This window comes from Biomphalaria glabrata, chromosome 11, assembly GCF_947242115.1.
Source record: "Biomphalaria glabrata chromosome 11, xgBioGlab47.1, whole genome shotgun sequence".
In the NCBI taxonomy this organism is placed as follows: Eukaryota; Metazoa; Mollusca; class Gastropoda; family Planorbidae; genus Biomphalaria; species Biomphalaria glabrata.
Genome location: NC_074721.1, coordinates 23,440,439 through 23,466,794, shown reverse-complemented (window position 1 = coordinate 23,466,794; position 26,356 = coordinate 23,440,439). Strand labels below are relative to the sequence as shown.

The window sequence follows — 26,356 nt, the reverse complement described above, 5'->3', positions numbered from 1 at the left end:
GGGAAGAGGCCCAGGAATACATGGCGCCGCGATTAGGAAGCAGATGTGCAAGACGTGGGGACAGTTGGAGAGACTCACCTAAAACCGAGATGCCTGGAGGAAGCTGGTTGGTGGCCTATGCCCCAGAAGGGACATTTATTATGTGTCATTTAACCAAAATGACTCATGTGGGGCGTTGTATCTATCGCCCCACCCACCGTCCAACCTGGTACCGATAATCCTCTTTCATTTTATATTCATAAAGTAAATAAATACTTGAATTTGAGAGTGCGGTATGACAAAATAAATAGTTACTCAGCTAGTCTACAAATGGATTGAAATATCAATAAGTAGCATATGTGACTCATTTTGTTCACCAACTGGGATTTGTTCACAAAAATCAAATCGCCATCCTACCCCACAAAATCGGTCAAAATACCAAATATAAATATTTAAAAAAAAATGATTAGTATATCTATTTATTATTTAGATAAATCATAAATAAATAAGTTACTACACAAATTATGTGATTTCTCTATGAAAATTTGCCCCCCCCCCTTACCCGCAGTGTAGTGGCCATCGCCCCTACCGCCTCAGCCCTGGATCGGGGCCAACTAGTGGACTAGATCTAGATCTAGATTCACTTCAATTCAACAATCCAACTAAAACTGCAGTTAGACAATCTTTAGCTTGCATCAGTCTCAGACGTTACTTCAGAAATAAACATTTTTAGAATCTAGATCTACGTCCTAGCAGGAAGGCAAGGGATGAGAGGGAGGTGCAGAGTTCAAACCCGGAATAATCCTGACCCAAGACCGGAGTGCATGATTGGTAATTGAAGTTGATTCTAGACTTCCCCAAGTCTAGACCTATCATCTAATCTAGATCTAGATGATATTATGATTCTAATAATAAATGATAACTTACATTTTCTTCAGTTCATCCTAAAAAGATGGCTCTAGACTAGATCTAGATCTGATCTACTATAGACAAGAAGTAACATTTGGCACCACCTCTTGTTGCTTTTAATGCTCTTGTCTATCAAGGGCAGATGGCATCAATTTCGTTGACATCATGAGGCCGTGTGGAGATCTCAAGACAAACGTCTTGCTTCTGAGATTATTCAGCACATTCTTTTGACGTAATCAGTCAATATATCGAATTTACTTTGCGAAGTAATGGTCTTTTAATTTTATACTAACTGATCCCCGTGCTTCGCTACTGGAACTATAGAAACTTTATTGAACGTAAGCATATAGGTCTATTTTGGTGAGAGCGTGATGAATTAACCAGTTAAATATTTCCTAAAAGCTACTGAAATTTGTACTAACCGATCGATAGCGTCATTCTATACTTCTCTTATACGCCTATTTCTTTTACGAATAAAGTAAATTTGCTTTATCTACTCCAGAGAAAGAGTTCGATATAAATATACCTCATTTCTAGGTTACAATTTCTAAATTTGAAACAGAAAAATAAAAAGGATATTTTTAGAAAAGTAAAAGAAATGATTGGAACATGAAAGATTAGAAAACAACAAGTTCTTAAAACTAGTAAGAAGATGCGCTTCAGGAGTAGCTCATATTTCCAAAACAATTCATGAAAACAAAAATGAGAAAACTTTTAAGTGCATGTACAAGTATGTATTTTGGCTTTTATTGTACAGATAATAAAAAAAAAGTATTTTTAATTTGTGTTTGCGCCTCTCTTTGCAGTCTTTCTGTTCTTCCGACTGTCACGTAAAAATCTTAATAGATTTTGAAAAACTAGTACCATAAATGTTCAGAAAACTAGAGAAATGATATTAGATTTTAGGAAACGTAAAGGCCATTTTGCAGAAATTCAGATAAACAACCAAACCGTAGAGCAAGTGCAAGAATATAAATACCTAGGTAAAACCATCAACAGCAAATTGAAACGAAGTGGACACTGTCAAAACCTTTACACCAAAATTCCATTTTCAGGTAACTCAACATAAGTTTGAGTAGAACAACGTTTAAAAGATATTGGATGGCTTCTAGGAAAACACTTGGTATTCTTTCGTTACAAGAAGTTAGACAAGAGCTCAGAGGGAGAGAGCTCAAGGTAAGCGGCAACACTCGTGGAGCGTCTCAGGCAAATCATCATAGATTAAGAACAGGACCTATGTGTTTCAACTAGAACCGGATATTTAGGGAGCTTTGGAAAACGATGCAAGAACCAATACGTACCGTACAAGAACAAGGTGAAAGACATACTGGTGGTGTAGGAAAAGAAATAGCTAGCCTGCAGAACTCATGGAGGAAGATCTGAAATCAATGAAGGATATCTACATTCTAGATCTACAGGTAGATCAACTTCAATGCAGCTCACGGTGTCATGGGTTTGATACCCAAAATAAATCAAATATTTTATATATTTTTAGCGGCCCCCTTAAGGGGAAAAGGCAAAGAATGCACCTTGTATGTAAATGTCAAGCACATTTTTTAAAATCGACTCTTTATTCAGTGACTTTCGTGCAGTAGTGCGACGGCCACGGCCGCATAGTAGGCTACTAAATTAGTTCCCTCAAAAAATAATCAGATTTTATTTATTTTTTGTTTAGTGCCTCGATCAGGATAAAAGCCGTTAATATCGAAAAAAAGTAAAAGCTGATTAAACCTTCAATGTTCCTTCCGAAACATCGCAATAGTTTTAAGTATTTCTAATACGTTGTTCAGGATGTTTTGGGGGAAAACAGGTCAATGACAACGTATGTTTGGTAATTCTAACGTATGTTACATATAATTTTCTTGCTTAAACGTTGTGTGACATAATGGGAAGTTATCAACTTTTGAGCAATTGTAAAGATGGGAGTGATTCTCCTTAAGAAAATTATATGAGGCATGGCAAAGTGTGTTTAGTTGCCACTTGCTCTTGAGTTACAAGCTTGACCACTGGACATGTGTTGTGAACTGTATATATTTTTTTTGTTTTGCATCCTGGGGTACTCTCAAACGTGTCTGTGATGGATTCTAATTTGTTTTGAATCACCAGATAGGCGTTCCTTAACGGATGGGTACATCTTCCCCTCAAAAAATAAAGCAAAGATATGTAAAATAAAAGACATCTGGCAATAGATCTTAAGCTGCACTTCTAAAGGCTATAATTTTAGAAGGAACAAATGATTTCCATTATACCAAAAATATTAGGCAAGAAGCATTTTCTAAAAAAAAGTATGAGAAAAAAGAAAAAGATTAAGTGGTTGTTATACACTTCTATTAAATAGCTTTTTTAAACAAATGTCCTGTACACCTCCATGGCTCGACGAGCCTAACCCTCTTTCTAAACATTTCAAGATATTAAGTAGATCTCATCAGCTTTTTCTCCCTTAAAATCTTATAACTTATGAATCTGATTAGTGTGTACTATGTCAGGTGTGCTGTCAAACAAAATACAAAGGTGCTTACAGTCATTCTCTTATAAGTATATCTTTTACGTGGTTTTCTAAAACACTTATAAGCTTTTCAACATTATACATACACTTTCAGTTGTGGGTTCCGTCGGTCGAACATTTCCATCATCTTATGGAAGCTTTATATTATAAAATTTCGTCGTTAATATGGTCACGAATTGTAACAATATTCTGATTTTATAGAAACAATCTGTGCAATATATCCTTCCATCTTTACATCAGTCATAGCAACGAGTTCTTTGTCAATTGTATTAGTAGCCGGATGCCGTTGTTTTCCAATTTTTCAATCCTGATACTATTCTTCATACATCTTTTGATGTTCCAATTACAGGACTTTATTTCCAGCACTTATTGAGTTACTAATTTCTATTTTATTTCTATAGAATTAGTTGATAATAGCTGACAACAAAAATGATACATTTTTAGCGGCCCCCGTAAGGGGAAAAAGCCGCTATTAGGTTTGTGCAAAATGTCCGTCTGTCCGTCTGTCACACTCAGATCTCGAAAACTAGAAGAGATATGAAAAATATTATTTCATCATTAAATCCGGCTTGAAAAGTTTAGGTGCAACGGCTACTTTTGGTTTTCTAAAAGCAAACCGTTTAATTTATAAAATTAATTATGCAAGCGATTTTTTCATAAAAATACACCAATTCTAAAACAATTACGTAAATGTAAGGGAGGCAGTGTTACAATATGCTAACAAAGATGGACAATTTTTGTGTATTTTCAGTATCACTAAGTCAAATATATTTTTAAAATGTACAGGAAATGTTTACAACAAATACAAATAATAGTTAAAGACGTTTTTTCTGGTCAACTAGCTGCTAAAATTAAAAGAAAACATTTCTGTTTGTTTATAAAGGCTAATAATGCACTTTGTATGTAAATATCACGCACATTTTTTTAAATGGACTTTTTATGCAGCGATTTTCGTGCAGTAGCGTAGCGTCGCAACATGATCAGGTGCTAAACCAATTCCTCAAACTTTTTTTAAAAAATCAGATTTTATTTATTTTTTGTTTAGTGCCCCCATCCGAATAAAAGAAGCTTATTTTTGTGCGTTTTGTCTGTTGGTCGGTCTGTCCGTCACGATTAGATTTAAAAAACTAGAACTCTAAAAGCTATTGAAAATCTGATTTACCCTTTAATGTTCCTCCCATAACATCTCAATAGTTTTAAGTATCTAAAATTGATTGTTCCGGATTTTTTTGTGCAAAACTAATCAACGCCAACAAATGTTTGTTTGCTCTTCTAACTTATATTACATTCAATTTCCATGCTTAAACGTTGCAAAAACACATTATCAATAATATGTTGTTCCGTTTTTTATGTAAATAGCATATTAATGCTAAATCATAATCTGTATACTGACTTATATTTCATTAAGTGTAAAAATGTTCCGGATATTGTTTTATAAAACATGAATTATGCCTAATGATTGTTTGAAATCGCATAAGGCTTTTAAAAAAAAGTAATTTACTAGAATTGATTACTGAAAATTACTTTTTAGACATTTAATTTTCTTGTAAAACATAACATAGAAGTTTTGTAATCGATAAAGAAAGTTCCGGATTTTGTTTCTTACAAATCGTCGCCAGAAATTTCCGAATTTATTTAAAAATCTACTAACGCCAAATAATTGTTTGAACTCCCTCTACTAATTAATAAACAAATAATCTTCTCATTTACGAAATAATGTTTTTACGGATTTTTATGAAAAATATTTTAACTCACTACTCTCTTACAGTACATTTAACTTTCTACCTAAAACATTAAAAAATCTAATTATCGTTAATATTATGTTCCGATTTTTAAGGAAAACAGAATTCAAACACCAAAGTAAGGTATGAAAATCTCTCCACGTGGCTGTAGTACATCTAATTTTTATACGAGACCATCCAAAAAATTTAATTAACGGTATTACATTTATCTGAAATTCTCTTTTTCTTTTACTATTTATACAAACATCCGGAACAATCTATTATATAAACTTTTCAATTGTGTTCATACCTAAAAATTATTGCGATGTTTTGAAACGTAAAATAAAGGTTAATCAATTTTTAATAACTTTTAGTTGTTTTTTTTATATCAAGATAACGGACAGACCGACTGACAGACAAAACGCAAAAACAATGTGGCTTTGATCCTTTTTAAATAATATCTATTAGAACTCAGTGCACCAATGTCTATGAACCCTCGTTAAATATCTCGTGTAAATAAAGACATTTTTTTTTTATGGTACCGGTACTAGCCTATTGTGAGGTAATGGAATTTTTTTTCTTTGACGTCATATGAATGGACTCTTTAAATGTAATGTTAAAAGAACGCACTCGGTGCACCAATGTCTATTAACCCTCGAAAAAATTGCTTGTATTAATGAAAACATATTTTAGTCTAACTAAGCCGTGTGACGTAGTGTTTTTTTTTCCTTTGACGTCACATGGAATGAATTCTTTAAATGAAATGCTAAAAGAACGCACTCGGTGCACCAATGTCTATGAACACTCGAGAAATGGCTCGTGTTGATAAAGGTGATTTTTAGTCTAGCTAGGCCTTGTGACGTAGTGTTTTTTTTTTTCCTTTGACGTCATATGGAATGAATTCTTTAAATGAAATGCTAAAAGAACGCACTCGGTGCACCAAAGTCTATGAACACTCGATAAATGGCTCTTATAGATGAAGGCGATTTTTAGTCTAGCTAGGCCGTGTGACGTAGTTTTTTTTTTCCCTCTGACGTGATATGGAATTAATTCTTCAAATGAAATGAAAAAAGAACTCGGTATAGTAATGTTTATTAAGCCTCGTTATGTGACTCGCGTTTAAAAAAGGAATGATATCTTGATTTAGATCTAATCTAGATTTTTTAAACTAGGTCTAGATTTTTATTACAGTATATCTAGATTTGGATTTATATTCTAATTAAAATTATTTTAGAGTCTAGATCTAGAATTTCTAGATCTAGTTTAGACTAAAATAGACTAGATTAAGATGTAGAATTTCAATTTCTAAACTTAAAGTGTAAAAAAAAGTGTAGATTTTCATTTCCAAACGTTTTGATCAATATTGTAATGTTTTAATATACTAAAACTAATCTACTATTTTTTTATTAAATTTAAATTTAAATTTACGGCAAATGAATCTTTGAAACATTATTACTTTTGACCATCGGATGGCTGCCTGGTCGTGCGGTTTGCGCGCTGGACTGTCGTTCAGATTTATGGATGGCCCAGGGTTCAAACCCTGCCTGATCCCATCCCCCGTCGTCCTGCGGGAGGTTTGGACTAGGAAGTAATTATCTTCAACTCTGAAGGAACATCCGAAACGTGTAAAACATTTTACATCAAAATTAAATCACCTCTTGAATATTATTTGCGAATATGCAGATCCGACAGGGATCCGACTTCGACGGGGCCGCCTCTGAGTTTGTGTAACACAAACTCTCTTTGTAATCTTGTCTTGCTATGATGTGAATAAATGATTCCCAATCAGAACCCTTCTTTTAACAAGTGGCGTACTTTTCCTTTGGCTCGGGATAATTATCTGCGCTATTCATGTGAAATTGGCAAAATATTTAATATATTGGTAAAATATTTAAGTCTATATTATTCGACTTTTTCATTGTAACATTTCTTTCATCTTGGCTAGAGCTTCTTTCACATTCAACATCAATTACATCATCACCTTCGGAAATCTCAATTGTCACTGATTTACTTTCCAATGTGAGATTTCAGTAATAGTTTATGCCTGAAGAATATCATCATTTGTTTAACAATGACTATTGGTTGGCATCCTGATATTACGATGCTAGCTACTATTTCAATAGATTTGATAAAACATGGTTAAATATCAAAGCAGCGTTTTATATACATGCCGCTAATATGAAGCTGAAAGTAAGGTTTCACGTCTGCTTATGATATAAAGTATGATGTAACGTTTTGGACATTTTGTAGAATTTTTTTTTAAATTACTGTATGTTTAGCCGAAATATTTGTACAAATGTATATAGATCTATTTATCAATTGTGATTAACGTGTTCCAATATTTAGCCAATGACACAATTTTTAAAAGGTCATTTGTTCCAAAAGTGCATTCTTTTCATTTGGGTGTCACTCCCCTAACGGGTGACACCCGGTGCGGACCTCACCCCCGCAGCCCCCTAGTGACGCCACTGTTGAACGTAACTATCTGAGAAGTTACACTGCAAAGACTTTCTTTCAAGCCAATAATAGTAGGCCTACAATAGTTTTACGCAAAAGATGGATTGTAAAACTATTAGACGGACGTGAGCTGTGGTTTGTCTAGACTGTAAGAAGAATTAAGAGACTTTATATTTAATCGCCATGTACAATTTAGAACTAACGGAACACTAAAACAACTCTTCAGATTAGTAGTCTTTATCCGAGATCATTCATTTTCGTAATTTCAAAAATATTCCCAAAATGACTTCGGGTATATAACCTTCCTCTAGAAATTATTTAACCGAGCGAGGTTCGGCCACCTATTAAATATTTATATATATTTTTGTTTTTTCGAAAACGGCTCTAACGATTTTCTTTAAAATTTCAAGGTATGTGCATATTAATGAGAAAAAAATTATCATTTCATTGGTCACATTGGGAAAACTCGAGGACGACCGTTATATCGGTTTGAATATATCATTATCGAAAAATTAATTTTGGCTAGAATGTTTTATGAATGAAAATTTTCTATATGACGTCATAGGGAAAAAACTTGAAAAAGCTTACATCACTAGGCTCACAGCAGTACACTAAGTCATTTCTTCGCAAACAAGAACACGTTTTAATGAATCAATTGGCCAAATTTAACATCTTATTGTAGATTAATCTATTATGAAACTATGGAAGAAAAATAATGAAATTAAATTTGTAGATGTATAATCATACATCCACAAATTTAATTTAATTATTTTTCTTTTAGTTATTGTGTTTTAAAGGCTTTATACATTGTTTACATTTCATTGCGTAGACCCGTAGGTAGCTTTCACTTTGTTATTAGTTTGCTGGTGAATTATTGCAATGTATTCAAGCTTCGAAGTCTACTGAACCATACGAAATCATAGGAAATGGTCATAACACAGCTTATCTACGCCTTACTTGCACACACAAAACATGATATCCAGGGCCGACCCTAACATTTGCGGGACTCTATGTGAAATGGATTGGGCGTGGCCAGTCAAGGTAGGGATAAGGATAGTAAGGGAAAATTAAGATTTTGTATTAGAAAAAAAATTCGTCTTTACATTATATTTTTATTAAAGGAAAGCTGTCGCGTAGGATTGGCGTCTAACATATTGATTGACACTCCAAAATGACCATTTCGTCTATTTTAAGGACATTTTTATGAGTTTAATGAGATCTCCAGGAGCTCCTTGAAAACAAGGAGACCACAGGAACCCTATTATAAGTTAATTTAATGGTTTAATTTAATAATTTACACCCAGAATTAGCTCGGGGCTTATGAAAGTTCGGGGCTCACTGCGGCCGCATAGGTTGCAGTGGCCTATGGCCGGCCCTGATGATATCAAGCTCGCGGTCAACGAATTTTCACTGCCGTCTCTTTTGATTTAACTATAGACCTCGGTAAAATGGAAGTCATGTTTCAGAAGTCACCCACTAAAACCTACTCAGCCCAAAGATCATCGCTTATAGATATCCCTTAACGTGGTAGACAGCTTCACATATCTGGTAAGCATAGTATCAAATGACGCATTTCTTTAAAGGGAGGTTGATATGTAATCAGGGATAGTCGTGCTTTTGGACGCCTCCAAGTTAAAGCTTGACGAAATAAATCGCTCCCCCTATCTACAAAAATCAGTGTCTACCAAGCAGTGGTTCTCTCAACCCCTCTTTGTGGATCTGAGACTTTGTACTTTATAGAAAGCAACCAAGACTTCTTGAACGCCTTCACCAAAGATATATGCACACCATCATGGACTTAGGTGGAAAGACCGCACTACAACAGCGACACTCTCGCAAAATGGTATAAATATCTTATAGTCCGACAGTCTTGCTGAGCAATCTTTTTTTTAATGAACTGAATGGTGGTCGGCGTAACAGTGATGCCCACAATAACGCTTCTATAGAATATTTGTGTTACACAAATAACAAACTAGTGTTTAAGACGGAAGACATATTAGGAACTCCATTTATTACGTAAACACAAGCGGTGTTGCACTGACGCGCTAGTGTGCACATGTACACATAATACCAATATGTTACATCTCCCTTCTTTAATTCAGAAAATCTATTTATCAGAATAACTAACAAACTAGTCAACCAAAAGTCAATGGGCAAAGTTGGACTAGTCCGTTTCGTTTCTTTGATAAAAAAGTAGTGGGCCGGAAGTGACTTTTTTCCTTATATATCTTTGCATTTTTCAGTTCTCTTTTTAAATTAAACTGACATTATTATGCTATAAATTTAAGTGTGCCTGATAGAGAAAAAAATTCTGCACAAAAATACGGGTAGTTGCGATCAAACCCGATAGAGGCTATAAAAAGAAAAGACCTGAAACTAGCGCTTGAAACTACACATTTACAGTACTTTATTTGATAAGTATTTTACCCAAGATCTGTGTTTTTTTAAGAACTAGCTTATTTCAAGTACCTGCATTTTTCCGATACACTATTTCATACACACAGTAATTGTTGAAAAAAAATTGTAGTGATTTTAAAACTTTAAATGATTACTTAAAAAGGTGTTACTCTAATCAAATTTTAATATTAGTTTGTTATGAATGTCACTGTCTATTTTGTGTCTGTTCTAGTATCTTAAATTTTTCTTGAGTAAAGGGGTCGTGGTTTCTCCTAATGGGTATACCTGATTTCTCCAAGCAGCCTTTGTAAAATATTGGTCCTAAATAATGCTATGTTCATAAACGGCTGCATTATGATGAATGTACGTGTTAGTTCAATATATTTTATATTACTAGGTAACTATAAATAACTGTATAAATAGACGTAAGTTTCATTTTTTTTCCTATTAGACAAAGTCGTATGGCAAATTTTTGTTTATATCCTTATTCTAAAAAGGAATAATAATAGAATTATACAGTAAAAATAATCACAAAGTTTTTTTTTATATATTTTTAAAAGTTTTGAAAGTGATAACATTACAAAGAGAGTTTGTGTTTTTGCAAATGTACACAAGGTACACTATGTGTCAGTCCATCTGTTCTAACTGTTTTGAAATGAGCGTAAAAATGTAGGCTTCGATATTTTTAGCCTAAATTTAAGAAGTTACAAACTTCAAACAACTAATATATTGCCTCTTCCATAAAACTTTGTATTTAAAAAATAAATTTATCCAATGCTCGAGATCCTGCTTGTATACTTATGCCCTATTAAGAATCAATCCGGTATCAATGTATTAAGTAGCAATAACCCCGCCAAAAAAAATGAAATGAAAGAAGATTGAGATATACATATATATTTTGTGATGGTACGCATCGGTACGGGGTACCGGCACCTTTTTTCAATGTCAGGCAAAAATATTACTTTTCTTGTATTTCAACGTGAATTGTTAATTTATTAGTAGTTGAAAGTTAGGCAATCTATCACTGAGTACCGGCACCTTTTTTTTTTTTTTTTTACAAAAAAAGCACTTTATATATGTATACTTTGTACACAGGTTACTTTCAGCCGACATGTTTATTATCAACAACACCTATATGTGAAAATCTTAATCATTTAGAGTCTTAGACAGTCATTATTTTAGACTAGATTTAAGTAGTGTCTAGACCTAGATCTAGTAGGCCCATGGAACTATACTAATGGAACACCAGCTTCGAGTTTTTTACAAAGACAAAGAGAGTCGAAGTGCCGTCGCGCATCTTTTTTCGCGCACCATACCAATTTGAAAAATCGATGAGGATGCCAAAGAAGAAATTTACTCCGAGAGCCACTTGGATTGACCTTCATTGAGAGTAAAACTTCCCCACACTATATTTTATTAGATCTGTAAAAACTTTTATCCATTTTCTGACTATCTGATAAAATAGATACAATTTCCCTGAATAATGGATCGTCACAAAAGTTATTTTTTTCGATCACCCTATAAAATGCCACTTATTTTCCAAAAAATAGAATCTAAATTCCGAAAATACAATCTTTCAGTGTTTCTGTGTTTGGTTTATTTACACTAAATCTGGATGAAGACCTGTCTACCGTTCCGCTAAATGCGTATTTGTTACGATATACTAAATTGCACGAAATAAAAATAGGAGGCCTAATACAGTTTTGACACTCCAAACTACGCATTTCTAATCGTTTTTTTTATTATTATCGAAAGGACTAGGCTATAGGCATACACGTCTCGTGGGAAACAAAGAAAAAGTTAATCTTGATAATATTGTAGCCTAAATAAAATGACCAAAAAAAAACAACAAAAAAACTATAGCCTAATCTAATATGAAATAGATCTAGAGCTAGATTTTCTTGGACGAATGATATAAAATAAGTATAAATAATAAGTCATATGAATCTGATAGATCTAAAACAAATACTGATAGAGTCATTCATTAATTAATTATTAGAATTACTTGACTACCAACTGGGTATTTTTTATTGCCAAAATACAATGTATTTTATGTGCATTTATTAAAAACAACAACCAAAAATTAAGCGTTTGACGCAACTAGATCTAATATTAGTAATATATAGATCTAGATTCTAGTTCTAGATCTATATAGATCCAGAAAGCTACTTCTCTAATTCAGTTTTCTAGTTTAATTCTAGTTAGATCTAGATGTCTAGACCAGTAGATCTAAATCTAGCCAGGGTTTTTGTCATGGAATAGATTTATAAAACTTCAGCCACCTACTGATCACGATATGACAGATAGGCCTACTCTCTCTACTACTAGACTCTACATCTAGATCTAGTACTAGTAGATCACTACATTTGACTAGATGATTACTAGATCACAGTAAAATTCAATGTGTACTTCCGACTTTAGCTCAACAAACAAGTCTACTCCAAAGTATAGATCTACTAGTAAAGTCACAAAGTGTAAAGGATCATTATATATTCACATAAAAAAAATTATAGGCCTAAAGGCCTAAATGAATCGAATAATCAGTCACTAATTTGACTAATCAGTAATCTAAATTGTTGTTTTTTTTAAATGGCAAGTGTTATTGATGACTTCTGACTTGTAAACCAGTTGCAGAGATTCTAGTTTTTATTTTGATGGCATGTTACAATATATCAATGATATTTAGATAAATACTAAATACTAAATCCAAACCTGTTGGCTGAATGACAGGATATACATAAACATAAATATGTATACAGCTTACAGTATAATATATATATCTTAAATTAAAATTGGTCCAAGACTTTTATTTTGCAACATGATGGGATTTTCCTTTCTGGTGGTGCTAAGCAGGAGTCCAAGAATCTCATCTTTTCTCATAACAGAAAGTTATCTAGTTATAAAAATAAATAAAAGGATTTTAAAAAAAATAAAAAAATATGTGTGACATATGTGTTGACCATGCTAAATGTATATATGTTATTAATTATAGTTATATAATTTTGCCATTCTAAAAATAGTCTGTACCTAAATGGAGCTACTGCGTTAATGTGTAGACATGGCCCTGACCTTAATAGTTATGAATTGTTACTATAGGTGAAGGCAGATGTTCAGTTAATTTGATGCACATTGAACTAATCTAAAAGCAACTATAACATATATTATGATTTACATTTTCATGGAAAACTAGTTTTTAAAAAATACAAGTACTTCAGCTTATGAGAAAAGTACATGGGAAAAATTGCAGTACCTTACCTATAAGAGGTGCAACCAATCATTGACTTTTCAGGAATGCATGCCTTTTTCTTGCATTTCCAAACATAACTGTAATTATACAATTAGGCATATTGGTTAATTTCTTTTGAAAACATTAAAATTAAAAAATAAATTAAATTGAAAATGTTGTTGTATCAAACATACAAATTATCAGACAATTTTGCCTAATTTCATCAAACAGTTTATTGTAAAGGAATGGCCTGCACAACAGCCAAGGTATTTTAGGCATTCATGAAAGATGAATGTGCTTAAGAGTGTTATAAATTAATACAAAAAACTAGAGAAAAATGTTAAATTCCATCCCAGATATTTGGATGTTGCTTGACCATGAAAATCACACAATTCATAAAACATCTATTAGATAACTAAAATAAAAATTGTATAGTAGTACTTACATTAAATATTGAATGGATGCCCAGAGAGTAGAAATAGTATAAGTATGATCCTTGAGCCATTCTGGTACATCATCAGAACTGGTTGCCATGGTTCTACTTGTTAATAACTGAAACATTACAAACATTTTTTTTTATTTATAATTTATCACAGACTAGAATAGAAATGTTGCCAGGAAAAATACCAATGGTTAGAATACACCTGATGCTACTTTTGTAGCCTTATTACTGGTTAAAATGCACCAAAACTTCATTAATTAAATCTGATAAGAAACATATATGTATCACACAAGTTCAAGTTTATCAGAGTGTCATAGCAAATAATTAACTAGATATGTGAGTTTTATATTAAAGTACTGAATTTCAGGGGATAGATCCAACTTGACACCACATCATTTATTATTTCATGGGTCTGGGTATGGCATGGAATGGAAACTATTATTTAATATATATGGGGTGTAGGCAAGGCATGGATTATAAATTGTCTTGTATAGATTAGATTGGGTAAAACTGCCAATCGAAGGTAACTTTTACTGATAGATCTGGATCAGTTATAAATTTATGGGACCTAGGCCTGCATAAATTTTATCTTTTATTTATATATTTTATGTACATATATAACTAGTCTAGAATCTATAATTATATCTTAATAATAATTTTTGTAGATGTCATATAATATCTTACATATTAAGTATAGATCAGTAGATTTAGAATTTTAGCTAGTGGAATATTTTTATATCCTAATCTGAACTGGATCTATATATCTAGAATTTAGATCAGTAGATTTAGTATTTTAAGGTAGTAAAAACTTTTATATTCTAAATCTAAACTGGATGTAGATCTAATTATTCTAGAAGCTTAGATCTAGAAGACTAGTTGTCAAGATTTGACTACACTATGGCTAATGCACTAGCTTAGTAGGCCTACTAGATAGATCAAGAGACATAGTACTAATAGACTCGTCTTGCCTCGTTGGGCCTCTCAAATCAGCTACATACTTTAGAGACAATTTAGGAAGGTGAATATCGATCCAATTCAAAGATATACAATCTACATGTTAGAGTCTAGCTAGAGATGCTAGATCTAGACAATCTAGTCTAGAAGGCTTATCAATAAAAAATAAAATCAATCATTTCTAAAGTTTGTAAAATTATATGTAGATCTAATCTATCTATTTATAATATAATAAAAATCTATGTCTACTTTTTAAATATTTAAAATGATATGGCTGATGATATTAATTATTTTAATTGAGACATTGACATACTGTCACATACAAAGTAACAAAATAATTAGATCTTATACTAACTCATAGACTCATACCGTATTGTATTAAACCTTCGAGTTTACATTCCACTATCTTGACTTGACTATATTGACTAAATAAAGGGCACTATGATTATAGATGTAGATTATTATCTATGATGATGATGTTTATCAACTGGTAGATCTATAAGTAGTATCGTCACTTTAAGTATAATCAGTATAACCACTGCATTCGTTTCATTCACTGTCTCAGCTGTATCAATAATCGTGTGAATGTGATGTCTAGATTTAGATAGAATTGATAGATAATAGATCTACTATTAAAAAGTATTAACTATACTAACTATAGTGTCTATACTATAGTATAGCCAGTATGACTCGTATGAGTATACTCATATACTGTAAAAGTGTATAATAGTAAGTAAGTATAGCTATACAGACTAGATGATCGATAGATCTAGACTCTACTAGACTCGATCTATTCTATAATAAATATTCATATTGACAATTATTGATCTCATGTATGGTCTAGATCTAGATAAAATAGAGTGGATCTCATGACTGTCTACATTAGATCTATTGATTTTTTTTTAAAACGTTAAAGAAATCTAGACCTTAGTCTTTAACTTTAGTCTAGGTGTTGTAGATCTAGACTATATTAAGTATATTATTCTAGATATTATACAAGAGATCTAGATCAATATAAGTTTCGGTTTTTTAAAAATTCGCATTCGAAATTTTAAATACCCAGATTTAAGTATTTATATACCCATATTGGTAGGTCCGAGTTAATCATTTATTAGATCTATTAAAGCATGTCTATATAAAAGATTATTATTTTAAACATATATTATTATATAAAAGATATAGTTATGAATATTTACTTTAAAAAATTAAACAAAATGAATTTTTCCCTTTTGCCAATTAACACTCTGGCTAGCAAAAAGGATGACTCCTCAATACTGTGAAAAGACGATAACTGCATGAGTTGGTTTGGAATTGTATTTTGTAAGACTAATTTTCAAACATATCCTTCATGAGAGAGAACGAAAAAAGGTTGTCAAAAAAAAAAGCTGGCTGGACTACGCAAATAATGGACCAGCCTCAATCTCTTGATATCTTGTTAAGAACATTGGTGACCGGGAAAAGTGGATGGTTTGGTTGCGCGGGACAGATGATAAAAATGACATGTACATAAAAAAAATTCCAGATTTTGTGTAAAATACCCAAATGAGGAAGTACTGGAAACACCTATTTTAACGAAGTGGCCTTAAAAAAAAAATCTTTTGTGACGATCCATTATTCAGGGAAATTGTATCTATTTTATCAGATAGTCAGAAAATGGATAAAGTTTTTACAGATCTAATAAAATATAGTGTGGGGAAGTTTTACTCTCAATGAAGGTCAATCCAAGTGGCTCTCTGAGTAAATTTCTTCTTTGGCATCCTCATCGATTTTTCAAATTGGTATGGTGCGCGAAAAAAGATGCGCGACGGCACTCTGATCATAAAATCTCGAAGCTGGTGTTCCATTAGTATAGTTCCATGGTAGGCCTATTACTATAAAACAAAAAATCAGTCATTAAACATCAATAGCAATTTGATTATTAGGTCTAGGCATTGAAAAGTAATTCTTTTAATAAACTATTGTAGTGGAGTGGATAGCGTTTCAGAGAACACCGGCCACCCCGATATCCACGTGACCCTTCACCCTAGATGGCACCTTGTGTCCGCGCATGACAAGGCAGACCAACGTGGGCACTGTCCATTCGACCGGCATCTCGTATCGCTGTAATGTCCGTATGTTACTGGACCTAAGTCGTCTCCACTCCCTTTTGTGCTTGGTTCTACACCATGTGTTCACGTATGGCTGCAGGTAATCACATTTTACTTATTCATATTAGCTTGTAAATTTAATTACCGGTAGTAGTTTATATAGAATATCACTACCGCGGTTTTGTTCATGTTGGACTATTCTTATTTTTAGAAGCCAGCATGTAGATGAATTCATTTATTGAAATGCGTACCTGTAGTATTCTATATAGAATGTGAACTGTCCATTTTGTAAATGTATTTTTACAACAAGTGTTTAGATACTGGCTTTTAAGAAACATTGTATTTGTGAGTGTATAGATTTGTTCTATTTAATTGTTGTAGTTTTTTGTAAGGAAAGTAAAGAGCGAAACTCTTGAAACAATGTATATTAGTTTTATGTAGAACAACTAGTTGATTTATTTTTAGAGAACTACATTGTCTTTTATTTTTATAATGTTTCGGGTGTTCCATATCTCTCTTGTGTTTGTATAAGAGAGGTTGGTTTACACTATATGATTTTCTTTTCGTTTTTTGTTAAGATTTAGTATTTAGACTTTGATGTTGTGTGAACAACTTGGTCTAACCATTTAGGCTTATTAATTATGTTTAGTTTATGTTTAGTTTATGTTTATTTGTAATTATGTTTTATGTTTGCCTTTGGCAGGTCTTTAGTGTATAGTAAAGTTTTGAATCGCCCTACGAGTCGCCTTGTCCTTTAGTTTGTTCTGTGCCAAACCCACCACAGAAACTTGGTAGCACGAGTGGGGTCAGGAAGTGAGACAACACTGTTCGATCAGAAGACGCCTCAGAATCTGCTTCCTGACAACCGAAACTAAGAAAGTGACAACCAGATGTAGATGTCAACAAGTAACAGTTAGTTTTTTCTCGTTTCTGTACTTTCAAATATTTTCTATTTTTTGTTTTCTTCTTTTTGTTTCAGGGTAGTTAGATTTAGTTTAGTTTATTTTAATATAATTTGCTTATATTTTCTTAATTGTGATTTTACTTCGCTTGAACATTGTTTCTGTTGAGATAGATTTCGTTATTAGGTTACTATTATTGTTAGAGTTTCTTAAGACCTGCAGCCAGATGGAGGGAAATATGGTGGAACCTAGTTCAGTGAAGGGGAGAGACGTGGGTCCCATGTGCAGTGGAGGAGAGCCGGAGGGAATGGAATGTGTCACTAAGGGGATGTCGACTCGACTACAAGCTGAACTTGAGGCATTGAAGCTGGCCTGTCAGCGCCCTCATTACATCATAGAACCTGCTAGAAAAATTAGACATTTCAGTGGGGAAGGCAGAAATGATGAAGTTTCAATTGAAGATTTCGTCAGAGGAATAAGAGATCTATGGGAACTTCGACCTTACCTCTCGCCTCAAGAGAAGACAGCAACCATCATTGCGAATATAAGTGGTCCAGCTAGAGTAGAGGTAGATCTTCAGCCACCTCATATCAGAAGTAATCCAGAAGCTCTGCTCGATGCACTTACCTCTGCGTTTGAAGTAATCATACCGGTGCGAGAGGCAGAGATTGCATTTCTGATGTCGCAGCAAAGAAGAAGTGAGTCACTGCTCGAATTCTCTCACCGACTATTTAAGGAGTTCACAACGGCCATAAGACAAGAAAAAAGAGAAGGAATAGATTGCTTCAAGGAGGAAAGATTGAGGGACCAATATGCCTATGGAGTCAGAGATCCAGAACTTCGCAGAGAGCTGTTTAGGTTCATAGTGCAACATCCCCAGATAAGTTTTCAAAGTCTACGAAACTATGCATTCAAGTTGGAGAACCAGAACAAAGATGCAGCTCGAGCCCAAGAGCAGTGGTCTGAGGTTCTCTTAGCAAAATTGGCCAAGTTAGAGAAGCAACTTGAAGAGATAAAGGGGTCAGGCTATAACATTCTGCTAAGTTCAACTAACGCTAACTCACTCTCAAGTCAACAACACCAGGGGTCTGGTTATAACAGTCTGCCAAGCTCAACTAACCCACTTTCTAGTCAACCACATAGTCAACGCAGACCCACACAAAGACACACGAAACATAGCAACCAAAACAGAATTCGACCAACAGCACCGCCGGGTCTTGTATGGTCAAGGACGAAGAGAGGATTCTTCCCATACACTGATGATGGATCACCAGTCTGCACCCAGTGCTGGGAAGTTGGACATGTAAGGCGTCACTGTCAGCAATCACCACAACTCACAGCGGAGGTTCAATCTGTGAGCAACAGTGAACCCATTGTTTCACAGCCAACCCACCAAGTAGAACAACGAACCAATGAGCAGCAAGCTGATGCAATGTACAATACAGATGCAAGTCACTCAATTCAAACATCGAGAAATAGAAACTTTAACTCTGGGCAGCCAAACAAGAACAGGCATAACAGAGTCCGGAGGCCAGATAGACAAAGAAGAAACTACAAGCATTTTAACCAGCCACAAAGACGATTTCGCTCACTGCTCCCTATCACACTTTCTACAGCTTCCCAGACATTATGGATAGAGGAAGACAGACCACTTTGTATGACCGATGGAACCAGCACGTTACAAACTGGAAAGGTGCTTGTCGTCCCAGAAGACACTGACAAGAAACAGTTGTTTCGGTTTTCAGAAACCTACTAGGCTGAACGCCCCGGGACGGGTCGTTTCAAGCTAGGGGCTCTGTAGTGGAGTGGATAGCGTTTCAGAGAACACCGGCCACCCCGATATCCACGTGACCCTTCACCCTAGATGGCACCTTGTGTCCGCGCATGACAAGGCAGACCAACGTGGGCACTGTCCATTCGACCGGCATCTCGTATCGCTGTAATGTCCGTATGTTACTGGACCTAAGTCGTCTCCACTCCCTTTTGTGCTTGGTTCTACACCATGTGTTCACGTATGGCTGCAGGTAATCACATTTTACTTATTCATATTAGCTTGTAAATTTAATTACCGGTAGTAGTTTATATAGAATATCACTACCGCGGTTTTGTTCATGTTGGACTATTCTTATTTTTAGAAGCCAGCATGTAGATGAATTCATTTATTGAAATGCGTACCTGTAGTATTCTATATAGAATGTGAACTGTCCATTTTGTAAATGTATTTTTACAACAAGTGTTTAGATACTGGCTTTTAAGAAACATTGTATTTGTGAGTGTATAGATTTGTTCTATTTAATTGTTGTAGTTTTTTGTAAGGAAAGTAAAGAGCGAAACTCTTGAAACAATGTATATTAGTTTTATGTAGAACAACTAGTTGATTTATTTTTAGAGAACTACATTGTCTTTTATTTTTATATAATGTTTCGGGTGTTCCATATCTCTCTTGTGTTTGTATAAGAGAGGTTGGTTTACACTATATGATTTTCTTTTCGTTTTTTGTTAAGATTTAGTATTTAGACTTTGATGTTGTGTGAACAACTTGGTCTAACCATTTAGGCTTATTAATTATGTTTAGTTTATGTTTAGTTTATGTTTATTTGTAATTATGTTTTATGTTTGCCTTTGGCAGGTCTTTAGTGTATAGTAAAGTTTTGAATCGCCCTACGAGTCGCCTTGTCCTTTAGTTTGTTCTGTGCCAAACCCACCACACTATAATAGATCTAAGTCTAAGTACTAACTTATTAAATAAGTAGAAGTATTATAATGAATATTGTATAGATCTAGATTGACTAGATTATAGATAGATCTATAGATAGGCCTAGATCTCTAGTCTAGTACATTAAGTAAAGAGTATAGTAAATGTATTACAGTATTATTAGATCTATGTATTATGTCTATATCTAATAATCTAATAATTAATAAACTTAAATCTTTAGTAATATTGTTATAGCTCTGCCATGCGCACCGCCACCTTAGCTAGAAGGTACGCACTGTGATAAACTAGACTGAAAAGGATGTCAACATTAGGAAGAGAGGAGAACGATTTCCACCCAAGTTGGGAGTCGAAGTGAAAAGACTGTGTCTCAGACACTGGCGGATCCAGGGGGGGAGGCGGTAGGGGCGATCGCCCCCCCCCCACTCGGCCGACCCCCCCCCAGGGGGGGGGGGGGCGAACGAATTTTAGTATAGAATTCACAAAATTGGTATACGAATTTATTACTTATGTTAATAATATATACTAATTATTTATATTTTAACCTATTTTTAGATTATTTCGCCCCCCCCCTCTAGTACGTTGGCCGATTTGGTGGGGTCGGGAGGGGGCGATGGTATCAATCCCGCCCCCCCCCCTCTACACTTTCGAGTGGGGAGGGCGGTCCAATTTATTTGTAGAAATCACAGCTTGCTAACAGAATCAATTATATATCTATATGATGTAAGCTTGTTATTGATATTTTAACCGATCTTTATATTATGTCGTTCCCTGTTTGCCGATTGGTGGGGGGGTGGGGCGAATACCTCTACTGCCCTTCCCACCTTAACCCTTTAAGTGGGGGGGGGGCGGTCCGTTTTATGGAGAAATCATAGTTTGTGAACAAAATTAGTTGAATATCTATATAATATAAACTACGTATTGATATGTGACCCATTGTATATTATGTCGTACCACACTCTAGTCTCAAATTGTATTATTAGCAAATTTAAATGAAAAAGGGTTGTACCAGGTGGGAGGGACGATACATGCCATCGCATTTCCCCCATCAGACAAATCAATACTTTTTCTTTTTGCATTATAGTTAAGAAATTACAAAATTTAAAATGTGTCACTAATATAATTTATATATACTATAAATTAAATTCTTATATCGAGTCACCCCACCCCTATTCTTTAATGCCAATTGCAATCTTTAGCAGAAATTATTAAAGTATAAGAGTAATCATTAAGATAAGTTCTAAACCAAAATAGTCATAGTCGCCTTTTCCCAAACTTTACTCAATCTGATATTTTTCTAGTAAAATAAATTTGGGACTATAACTCACAATTTATACCTCAATTTTATTGAATATTATTTATCGAATTTTTTTTTTCGGCGGCGATCCTCAAAGCCAAAATATAAATGTGTGGGGTATCTTATCTTCTCAAGAAACAAATCGGTTTTATTTGCAATGTATTAAGGGCCTATAAATTCATATTAGAATATTTTTCAAGTACAACATTATTCAAAATGTCCTTTTTTATAGTATGAATAATGAGCTTTAGGTCAGGAGAATGCGTTTCTGCAGTAAAGAATATAAGAAAACGCTTTTAGCGTCGGGGCTTCGTCCCGAACTCCATTGATAAATAATGAGCTGTAGATGTCAGGAGAATGCGTTTCTGCAGTGAAAAAAATCGCCCCCCCCACTCCAAAGTTCTGGATCCGCTAGTGGCCTAAGATAGATGTTGTTTTGTGTACCTGTGATGTAGTGTAAATAAACATACATGTGCCTCGTCGAAGTGCCTCACGTAAGTTATTACATTGGTGTCAGAAGTGGGATTATTGGCAACTAAACGAGTGTAATAAGAGCTAAGACAAGAGCTTCGGGACCGAGCTTTAAAATCCGTCGGTAGCAGGGAAACGCTCACGGCTCGTCTGCGGCAAGCTCTGATCAATGAAGAAGAAGATCCGGAGACCTACACATTTGAAATTGAACTTGGGATTGTTGAGGTCTTGTAGTGGACTATGACTCTTAACTCCTTACCTCTTGTCATAATATTTTTTCTGAGACTGTTTCTCGGAGTCATAGTGTTTCTTCACCACCTTGAGATCTGGTGTCTTAGGTATGAGTATTTCCTCGCTCGAAGGTAACACATTTCTTGGTCGGCGTCCCATGAGTAATTGTGCTGGCGACAAATTAATATTACTCAGTGGAGTAGTTCTGTAGTCTAATAGAGACAGAAATTTGTCATCGCTTTTCTTCAACAGTTTCTTCACTGTCTGAATAGCTCTTTCAGCCTCGCCATTAGAACTCTAAAAATGAGGACTTGACTTTTCATACTCTATTCCGTATGATTTACAGAAATTTAGGAATTCCCTTGAAGCGAACTGTGGCCCGCTATCTGACCTTAACCTTCTAGATATTCCATGGCATACGAATATACTCTTCATTGCTTCGATGATATCTGATGTAGTTTCCTGTGACAGGTCTTAGACATCAATAAACTTTGAGAATTAGTCAACTAGAAGCACATACTTTACTCCCTCAAAGTTAAACAGATCACATCCAAACATGTTGTATTGAAGGTCTGGTGCCTCGGTAGGTATTAGCGGTTCTGACACATTTTGATTCTGATGTTCAGCACACCTGCTACAATCCCTAACTGTCACTTCAATGTCTGCATTCATGCCTGGCCAATACATGACTTCTCTGGCTCTCTGCTTACACCCGACTATTCCTAAGTGAGAATTGTGAATCAGATTTAGCATGTATTTACGTAAGCTTGGTGGCATGACTATTCTCAGACCTTTGTATATAAAACCATCCGAAATTGATAACTGGTCTCTTGAATCCCAATATGGCCTGACCTCAATTGGAGTCTCGCTTCTTGTGTCCGGCCAACCAGTCATAATTACTTCCCGAAGCATTGAAAGTTCTTTGCTTGTACAGTCTTGGATTTCACTGTATTCCGAATCACTTACATAGATCATATGCACTGAATCATCTGTAAATTCACATGTCTGTGTATCAGTATTTGGTAGATGTGCACGAAAAAGCTAAACATTTCCTTGCCTTTTCTGTAACAGACTTTCAGATCATACCACTGTAGTCTTATTAACATCTTCTGTATTCTCATTGGTGCTGACAATAACGGTTTCTTGAAGATTTGCTCCAGAGGTTTGTGATCATTATAAAATGTTACTTCTTTACCAAATATGTAGCAGTGACATTTGCTTGTACTATACATGATTGAAAGCATTTCCTTCTTAATTTGAGCATATCTTGTTTCTGCATCCGTGAGAGCTCTTGATGCGTATGCAATTATACGACCTTCCTGGAGTAATACTGCTCCCAGTCCATCTTTACTTGCATCACATTCTATCTCTACGTTCTTGTTGACATCATAATATGCTAAAACTGGAGACTAGTATATATAATTCTCTTCATGGCTCAAGAGTTTGAACACCACGTATGTACAGTATTGGCTGTGATTTATCGGACAGTAAACTGTAACGTTATTTTGGAGCCCTGAGTTGTCAAGTTTTTGGTGTCGCGTGGATCAGTTTGCAGAGAGTTTGGGTAGTGAGAGACGTTTTAAGGGTAACTTTAATTTCTGTATCCCTTATTTACTGCACTACATGACGAAGCTTTATGAACAAGCACGTGAAAATGAAAGGTGTGATATCAACTTTAAAAGGAAGGATGTGCTAATATTGCGTCATTGTTTGTTGTGAATGTTTTTGTGAGAAAGTACTTAAAAGGTTGTGAAGTAATAAAATGATAGTCTCATCTACTTATATCAACACGAAGTCTGTATTCATTAATTGTTATGCCTACCGTAATTTATTTATTCGCTGTGAAAACAGAACAGACTTGATGTAGGAGACGTTCGCCTTGCTATGACCAATTTAAAGCTAGACATTTCAAATATTGTCACACTGCAGGAGGCACGCTGTTCCGTTTAATTTCATTTTTTAGTGAATTCAACAATAATAGTATTTATATAAACAATAAAACTTAATTTAAAATTAAAAACAAAAAAAAATAGTAGTAGACTACTGGTTTGGATCTAGACTATTGTTATTACATCTAGATTCTAGATCTATCTTGGACATCTTGTTATGTAATACTATATCTGGTTTAAGTATTAATTTAGATTATAGATATATCTATAATTATAATAATTAAATAGTCTGGACCTTTGATCCAGATTAGTAGATACAAAAGTAGATGACCATGAGTTATCTTAAGGATCATTTGGCTTCATTCCATCATAAGAATCATTTAAAGTTATTTGAAAGATATATGTAGATCCTATCTACAACTGTTTAAGTTTATTTACAAGTTGATTATCAAATCTCGTTATTTTTTACACTTTCAAATGACTTTTTCTAGATCTAATATAAATACGCTATTCTAAAATTTCACAGTTTTAGAAATTGACTTTAATGCTATCTGCTATCGAAATCTAAAGCTAACTCAATTATGAAAAAACAAACTTTTCATTTTGTTTTTAAAGTAATATAGGTCAAACAAGCAATTAGAAACCATTACCTAGCACCAATTTGATTTTCAAAATAAAATTTGAAACATCTTATATCGATTAAAAATATTTGAGATGTTTTGGCAAGAAAATGAAATGTAAAATAAGTTTCAAGAGTGATTTCCAACATCGTTTGTAGTCAAGGAATTTGTCATTTTAAAATTTTGTAAAATAGGTCATTTGACATAAATTTGTTTTAAGTTGAAAATACGGAACAATTTGACATCGATAATTAAACTATATTAACGTATTATCCAAGAATATTCAGTGTAATATAAAACTGAAGTGCGATTTCAAACTATCATTTGATGTATTTTTAAAAACAAAATCAGTAATAACTTTAAAGATAATGAAATATTTATAAATAAATTATAAATACTTTCATTTAGCGTTTTGTATGCTATTTAGTTTAAAAATCAGGAACAACTTATTTTGATCATGAAATGTTGCAACGTGTTACATAAAGATGGGGGATTACTACGTAAGATCACTCCATGTTACATAAAGATGGGGGATTACTACGTAAGATCACTCCATGTTACATAACAATTTGATCAATTAATATGACCTAGTAGCGGGTATGTATCGTCAATAACAGTCTCCGTGTGACCTTTGGCTAATATTGCGTTCCCTACAATAGGTAGTTCGCTATCCGCGTATAAACACCCGAAGTAGTATTACATTTTTTTTTCATACACAATCTGCATAGGTCCAAAACTGTAGTATTTTGAATTTCATAATAAAATGACATTTTCTTAATATTTTGTACAATATTTGTGTATAATAAAATCTAGAATGTTAATATTGTTACGTATTTCTGATTTTCTGGCTAAATGTACAAGGCACACAAATAAAAGAAACACTGCAAAGAACTTGACGAATCAACTTTCAGCTTTAAATAACTTTATTGAATTATAACTATAACAATTCGTCACTGTAACATGTAGCGTATACGTCTTACATCGACTGTATCGACTGTAACGGCTCAAGTCCACTCTCTTCTACTGTCTCGCACAGTAGAGAACAGTATCGACGACTGTACTGACTCTTTTCACATGAACTCTCTGGTTTATAAAGAGTCCCTAATCGCTTGTCTATTGTTGCAAAAACACTGCTAGTATCCTCTGGAACAACATGGGAGGAAACATCACATCCTGTTGTTGTTTATACATGTCGATTCCAGAGGATACCTGCTGCAGTGTCATCTCGCCGAGGTCACACGTAGTGACCTCTAACTGTCACTGTTCATTTGTCACAATGCCCCCCTTCGTAAATCTGTTCGTCCTCTGGAACAACACGTGAGGCACGTCCCACCCTGTCTTTGTTTACATGCATAGATTCCAGATAACACTCGGTGCTGTGTCATCTCGCAGGGGTCACACATAGTGACCTCTACCTGTCACTATTCATTCGTAACACTGCCCCCTTCTTAGATCTGTTCGTCCCGAACAGATTCTATTTCACCACGGTACTGATGGAGTCGGTCAACGTGGACAACCTTCAGCTTGGACCGTGGACTTTTCTGTATCCGGTAGA

The 26,356-nt window shown here is 34.3% G+C and overlaps 2 protein-coding genes and 1 long non-coding RNA gene across 7 annotated transcripts in view; 1 reads left to right on the top strand and 2 right to left on the bottom strand.

Moving 5' to 3' along the window:
* Positions 1–1,087, bottom strand: part of LOC106066635 (uncharacterized) — a 57,061-nt gene extending 55,974 nt beyond the window's left edge. For all 3 annotated transcript variants that reach the window (XM_056045806.1, XM_056045804.1, XM_056045805.1), the window contains exon 1: positions 907–1,087. The gene's annotated coding sequence lies outside the window, so the exon portion shown is untranslated. The remainder of the gene's footprint in view (positions 1–906) is intronic.
* An 11,628-nt stretch (positions 1,088–12,715) lies between these two features.
* Positions 12,716–16,446, bottom strand: LOC129928924 (uncharacterized). Of its 2 annotated transcripts, none has more exons than XR_008780428.1 (5): positions 15,788–16,446; positions 14,961–15,185; positions 13,641–13,747; positions 13,225–13,293; positions 12,716–12,862 (listed from the first exon to the last, which is right to left on the bottom strand). It is a non-coding gene; the product is annotated as an uncharacterized LOC129928924 (long non-coding RNA). The 2 variants fall into 2 exon arrangements; XR_008780429.1 differs by lacking the exon at positions 15,788–16,446 and adding an exon at positions 15,518–15,554.
* A 113-nt stretch (positions 16,447–16,559) lies between these two features.
* Positions 16,560–20,280, top strand: LOC129921847 (uncharacterized). 2 transcript variants are annotated; one of them, XR_008773833.1, is made up of 3 exons: positions 16,560–16,778; positions 17,382–19,604; positions 20,210–20,280. XR_008773833.1 is itself a non-coding variant. In XM_056005016.1 (2 exons), the coding sequence occupies exon 2, from the start codon at positions 17,807–17,809 to the stop codon at positions 19,334–19,336; it is 1,530 nt and encodes a 509-aa protein (XP_055860991.1). In that variant the 5' UTR covers positions 16,560–16,778; positions 17,382–17,806; the 3' UTR covers positions 19,337–19,937. The 2 variants fall into 2 exon arrangements, 1 of the variants encoding a protein (XP_055860991.1); XM_056005016.1 differs by lacking the exon at positions 20,210–20,280 and having other exon boundaries at positions 17,382–19,937.
* Positions 20,281–26,356: the final 6,076 nt, after the last annotated feature.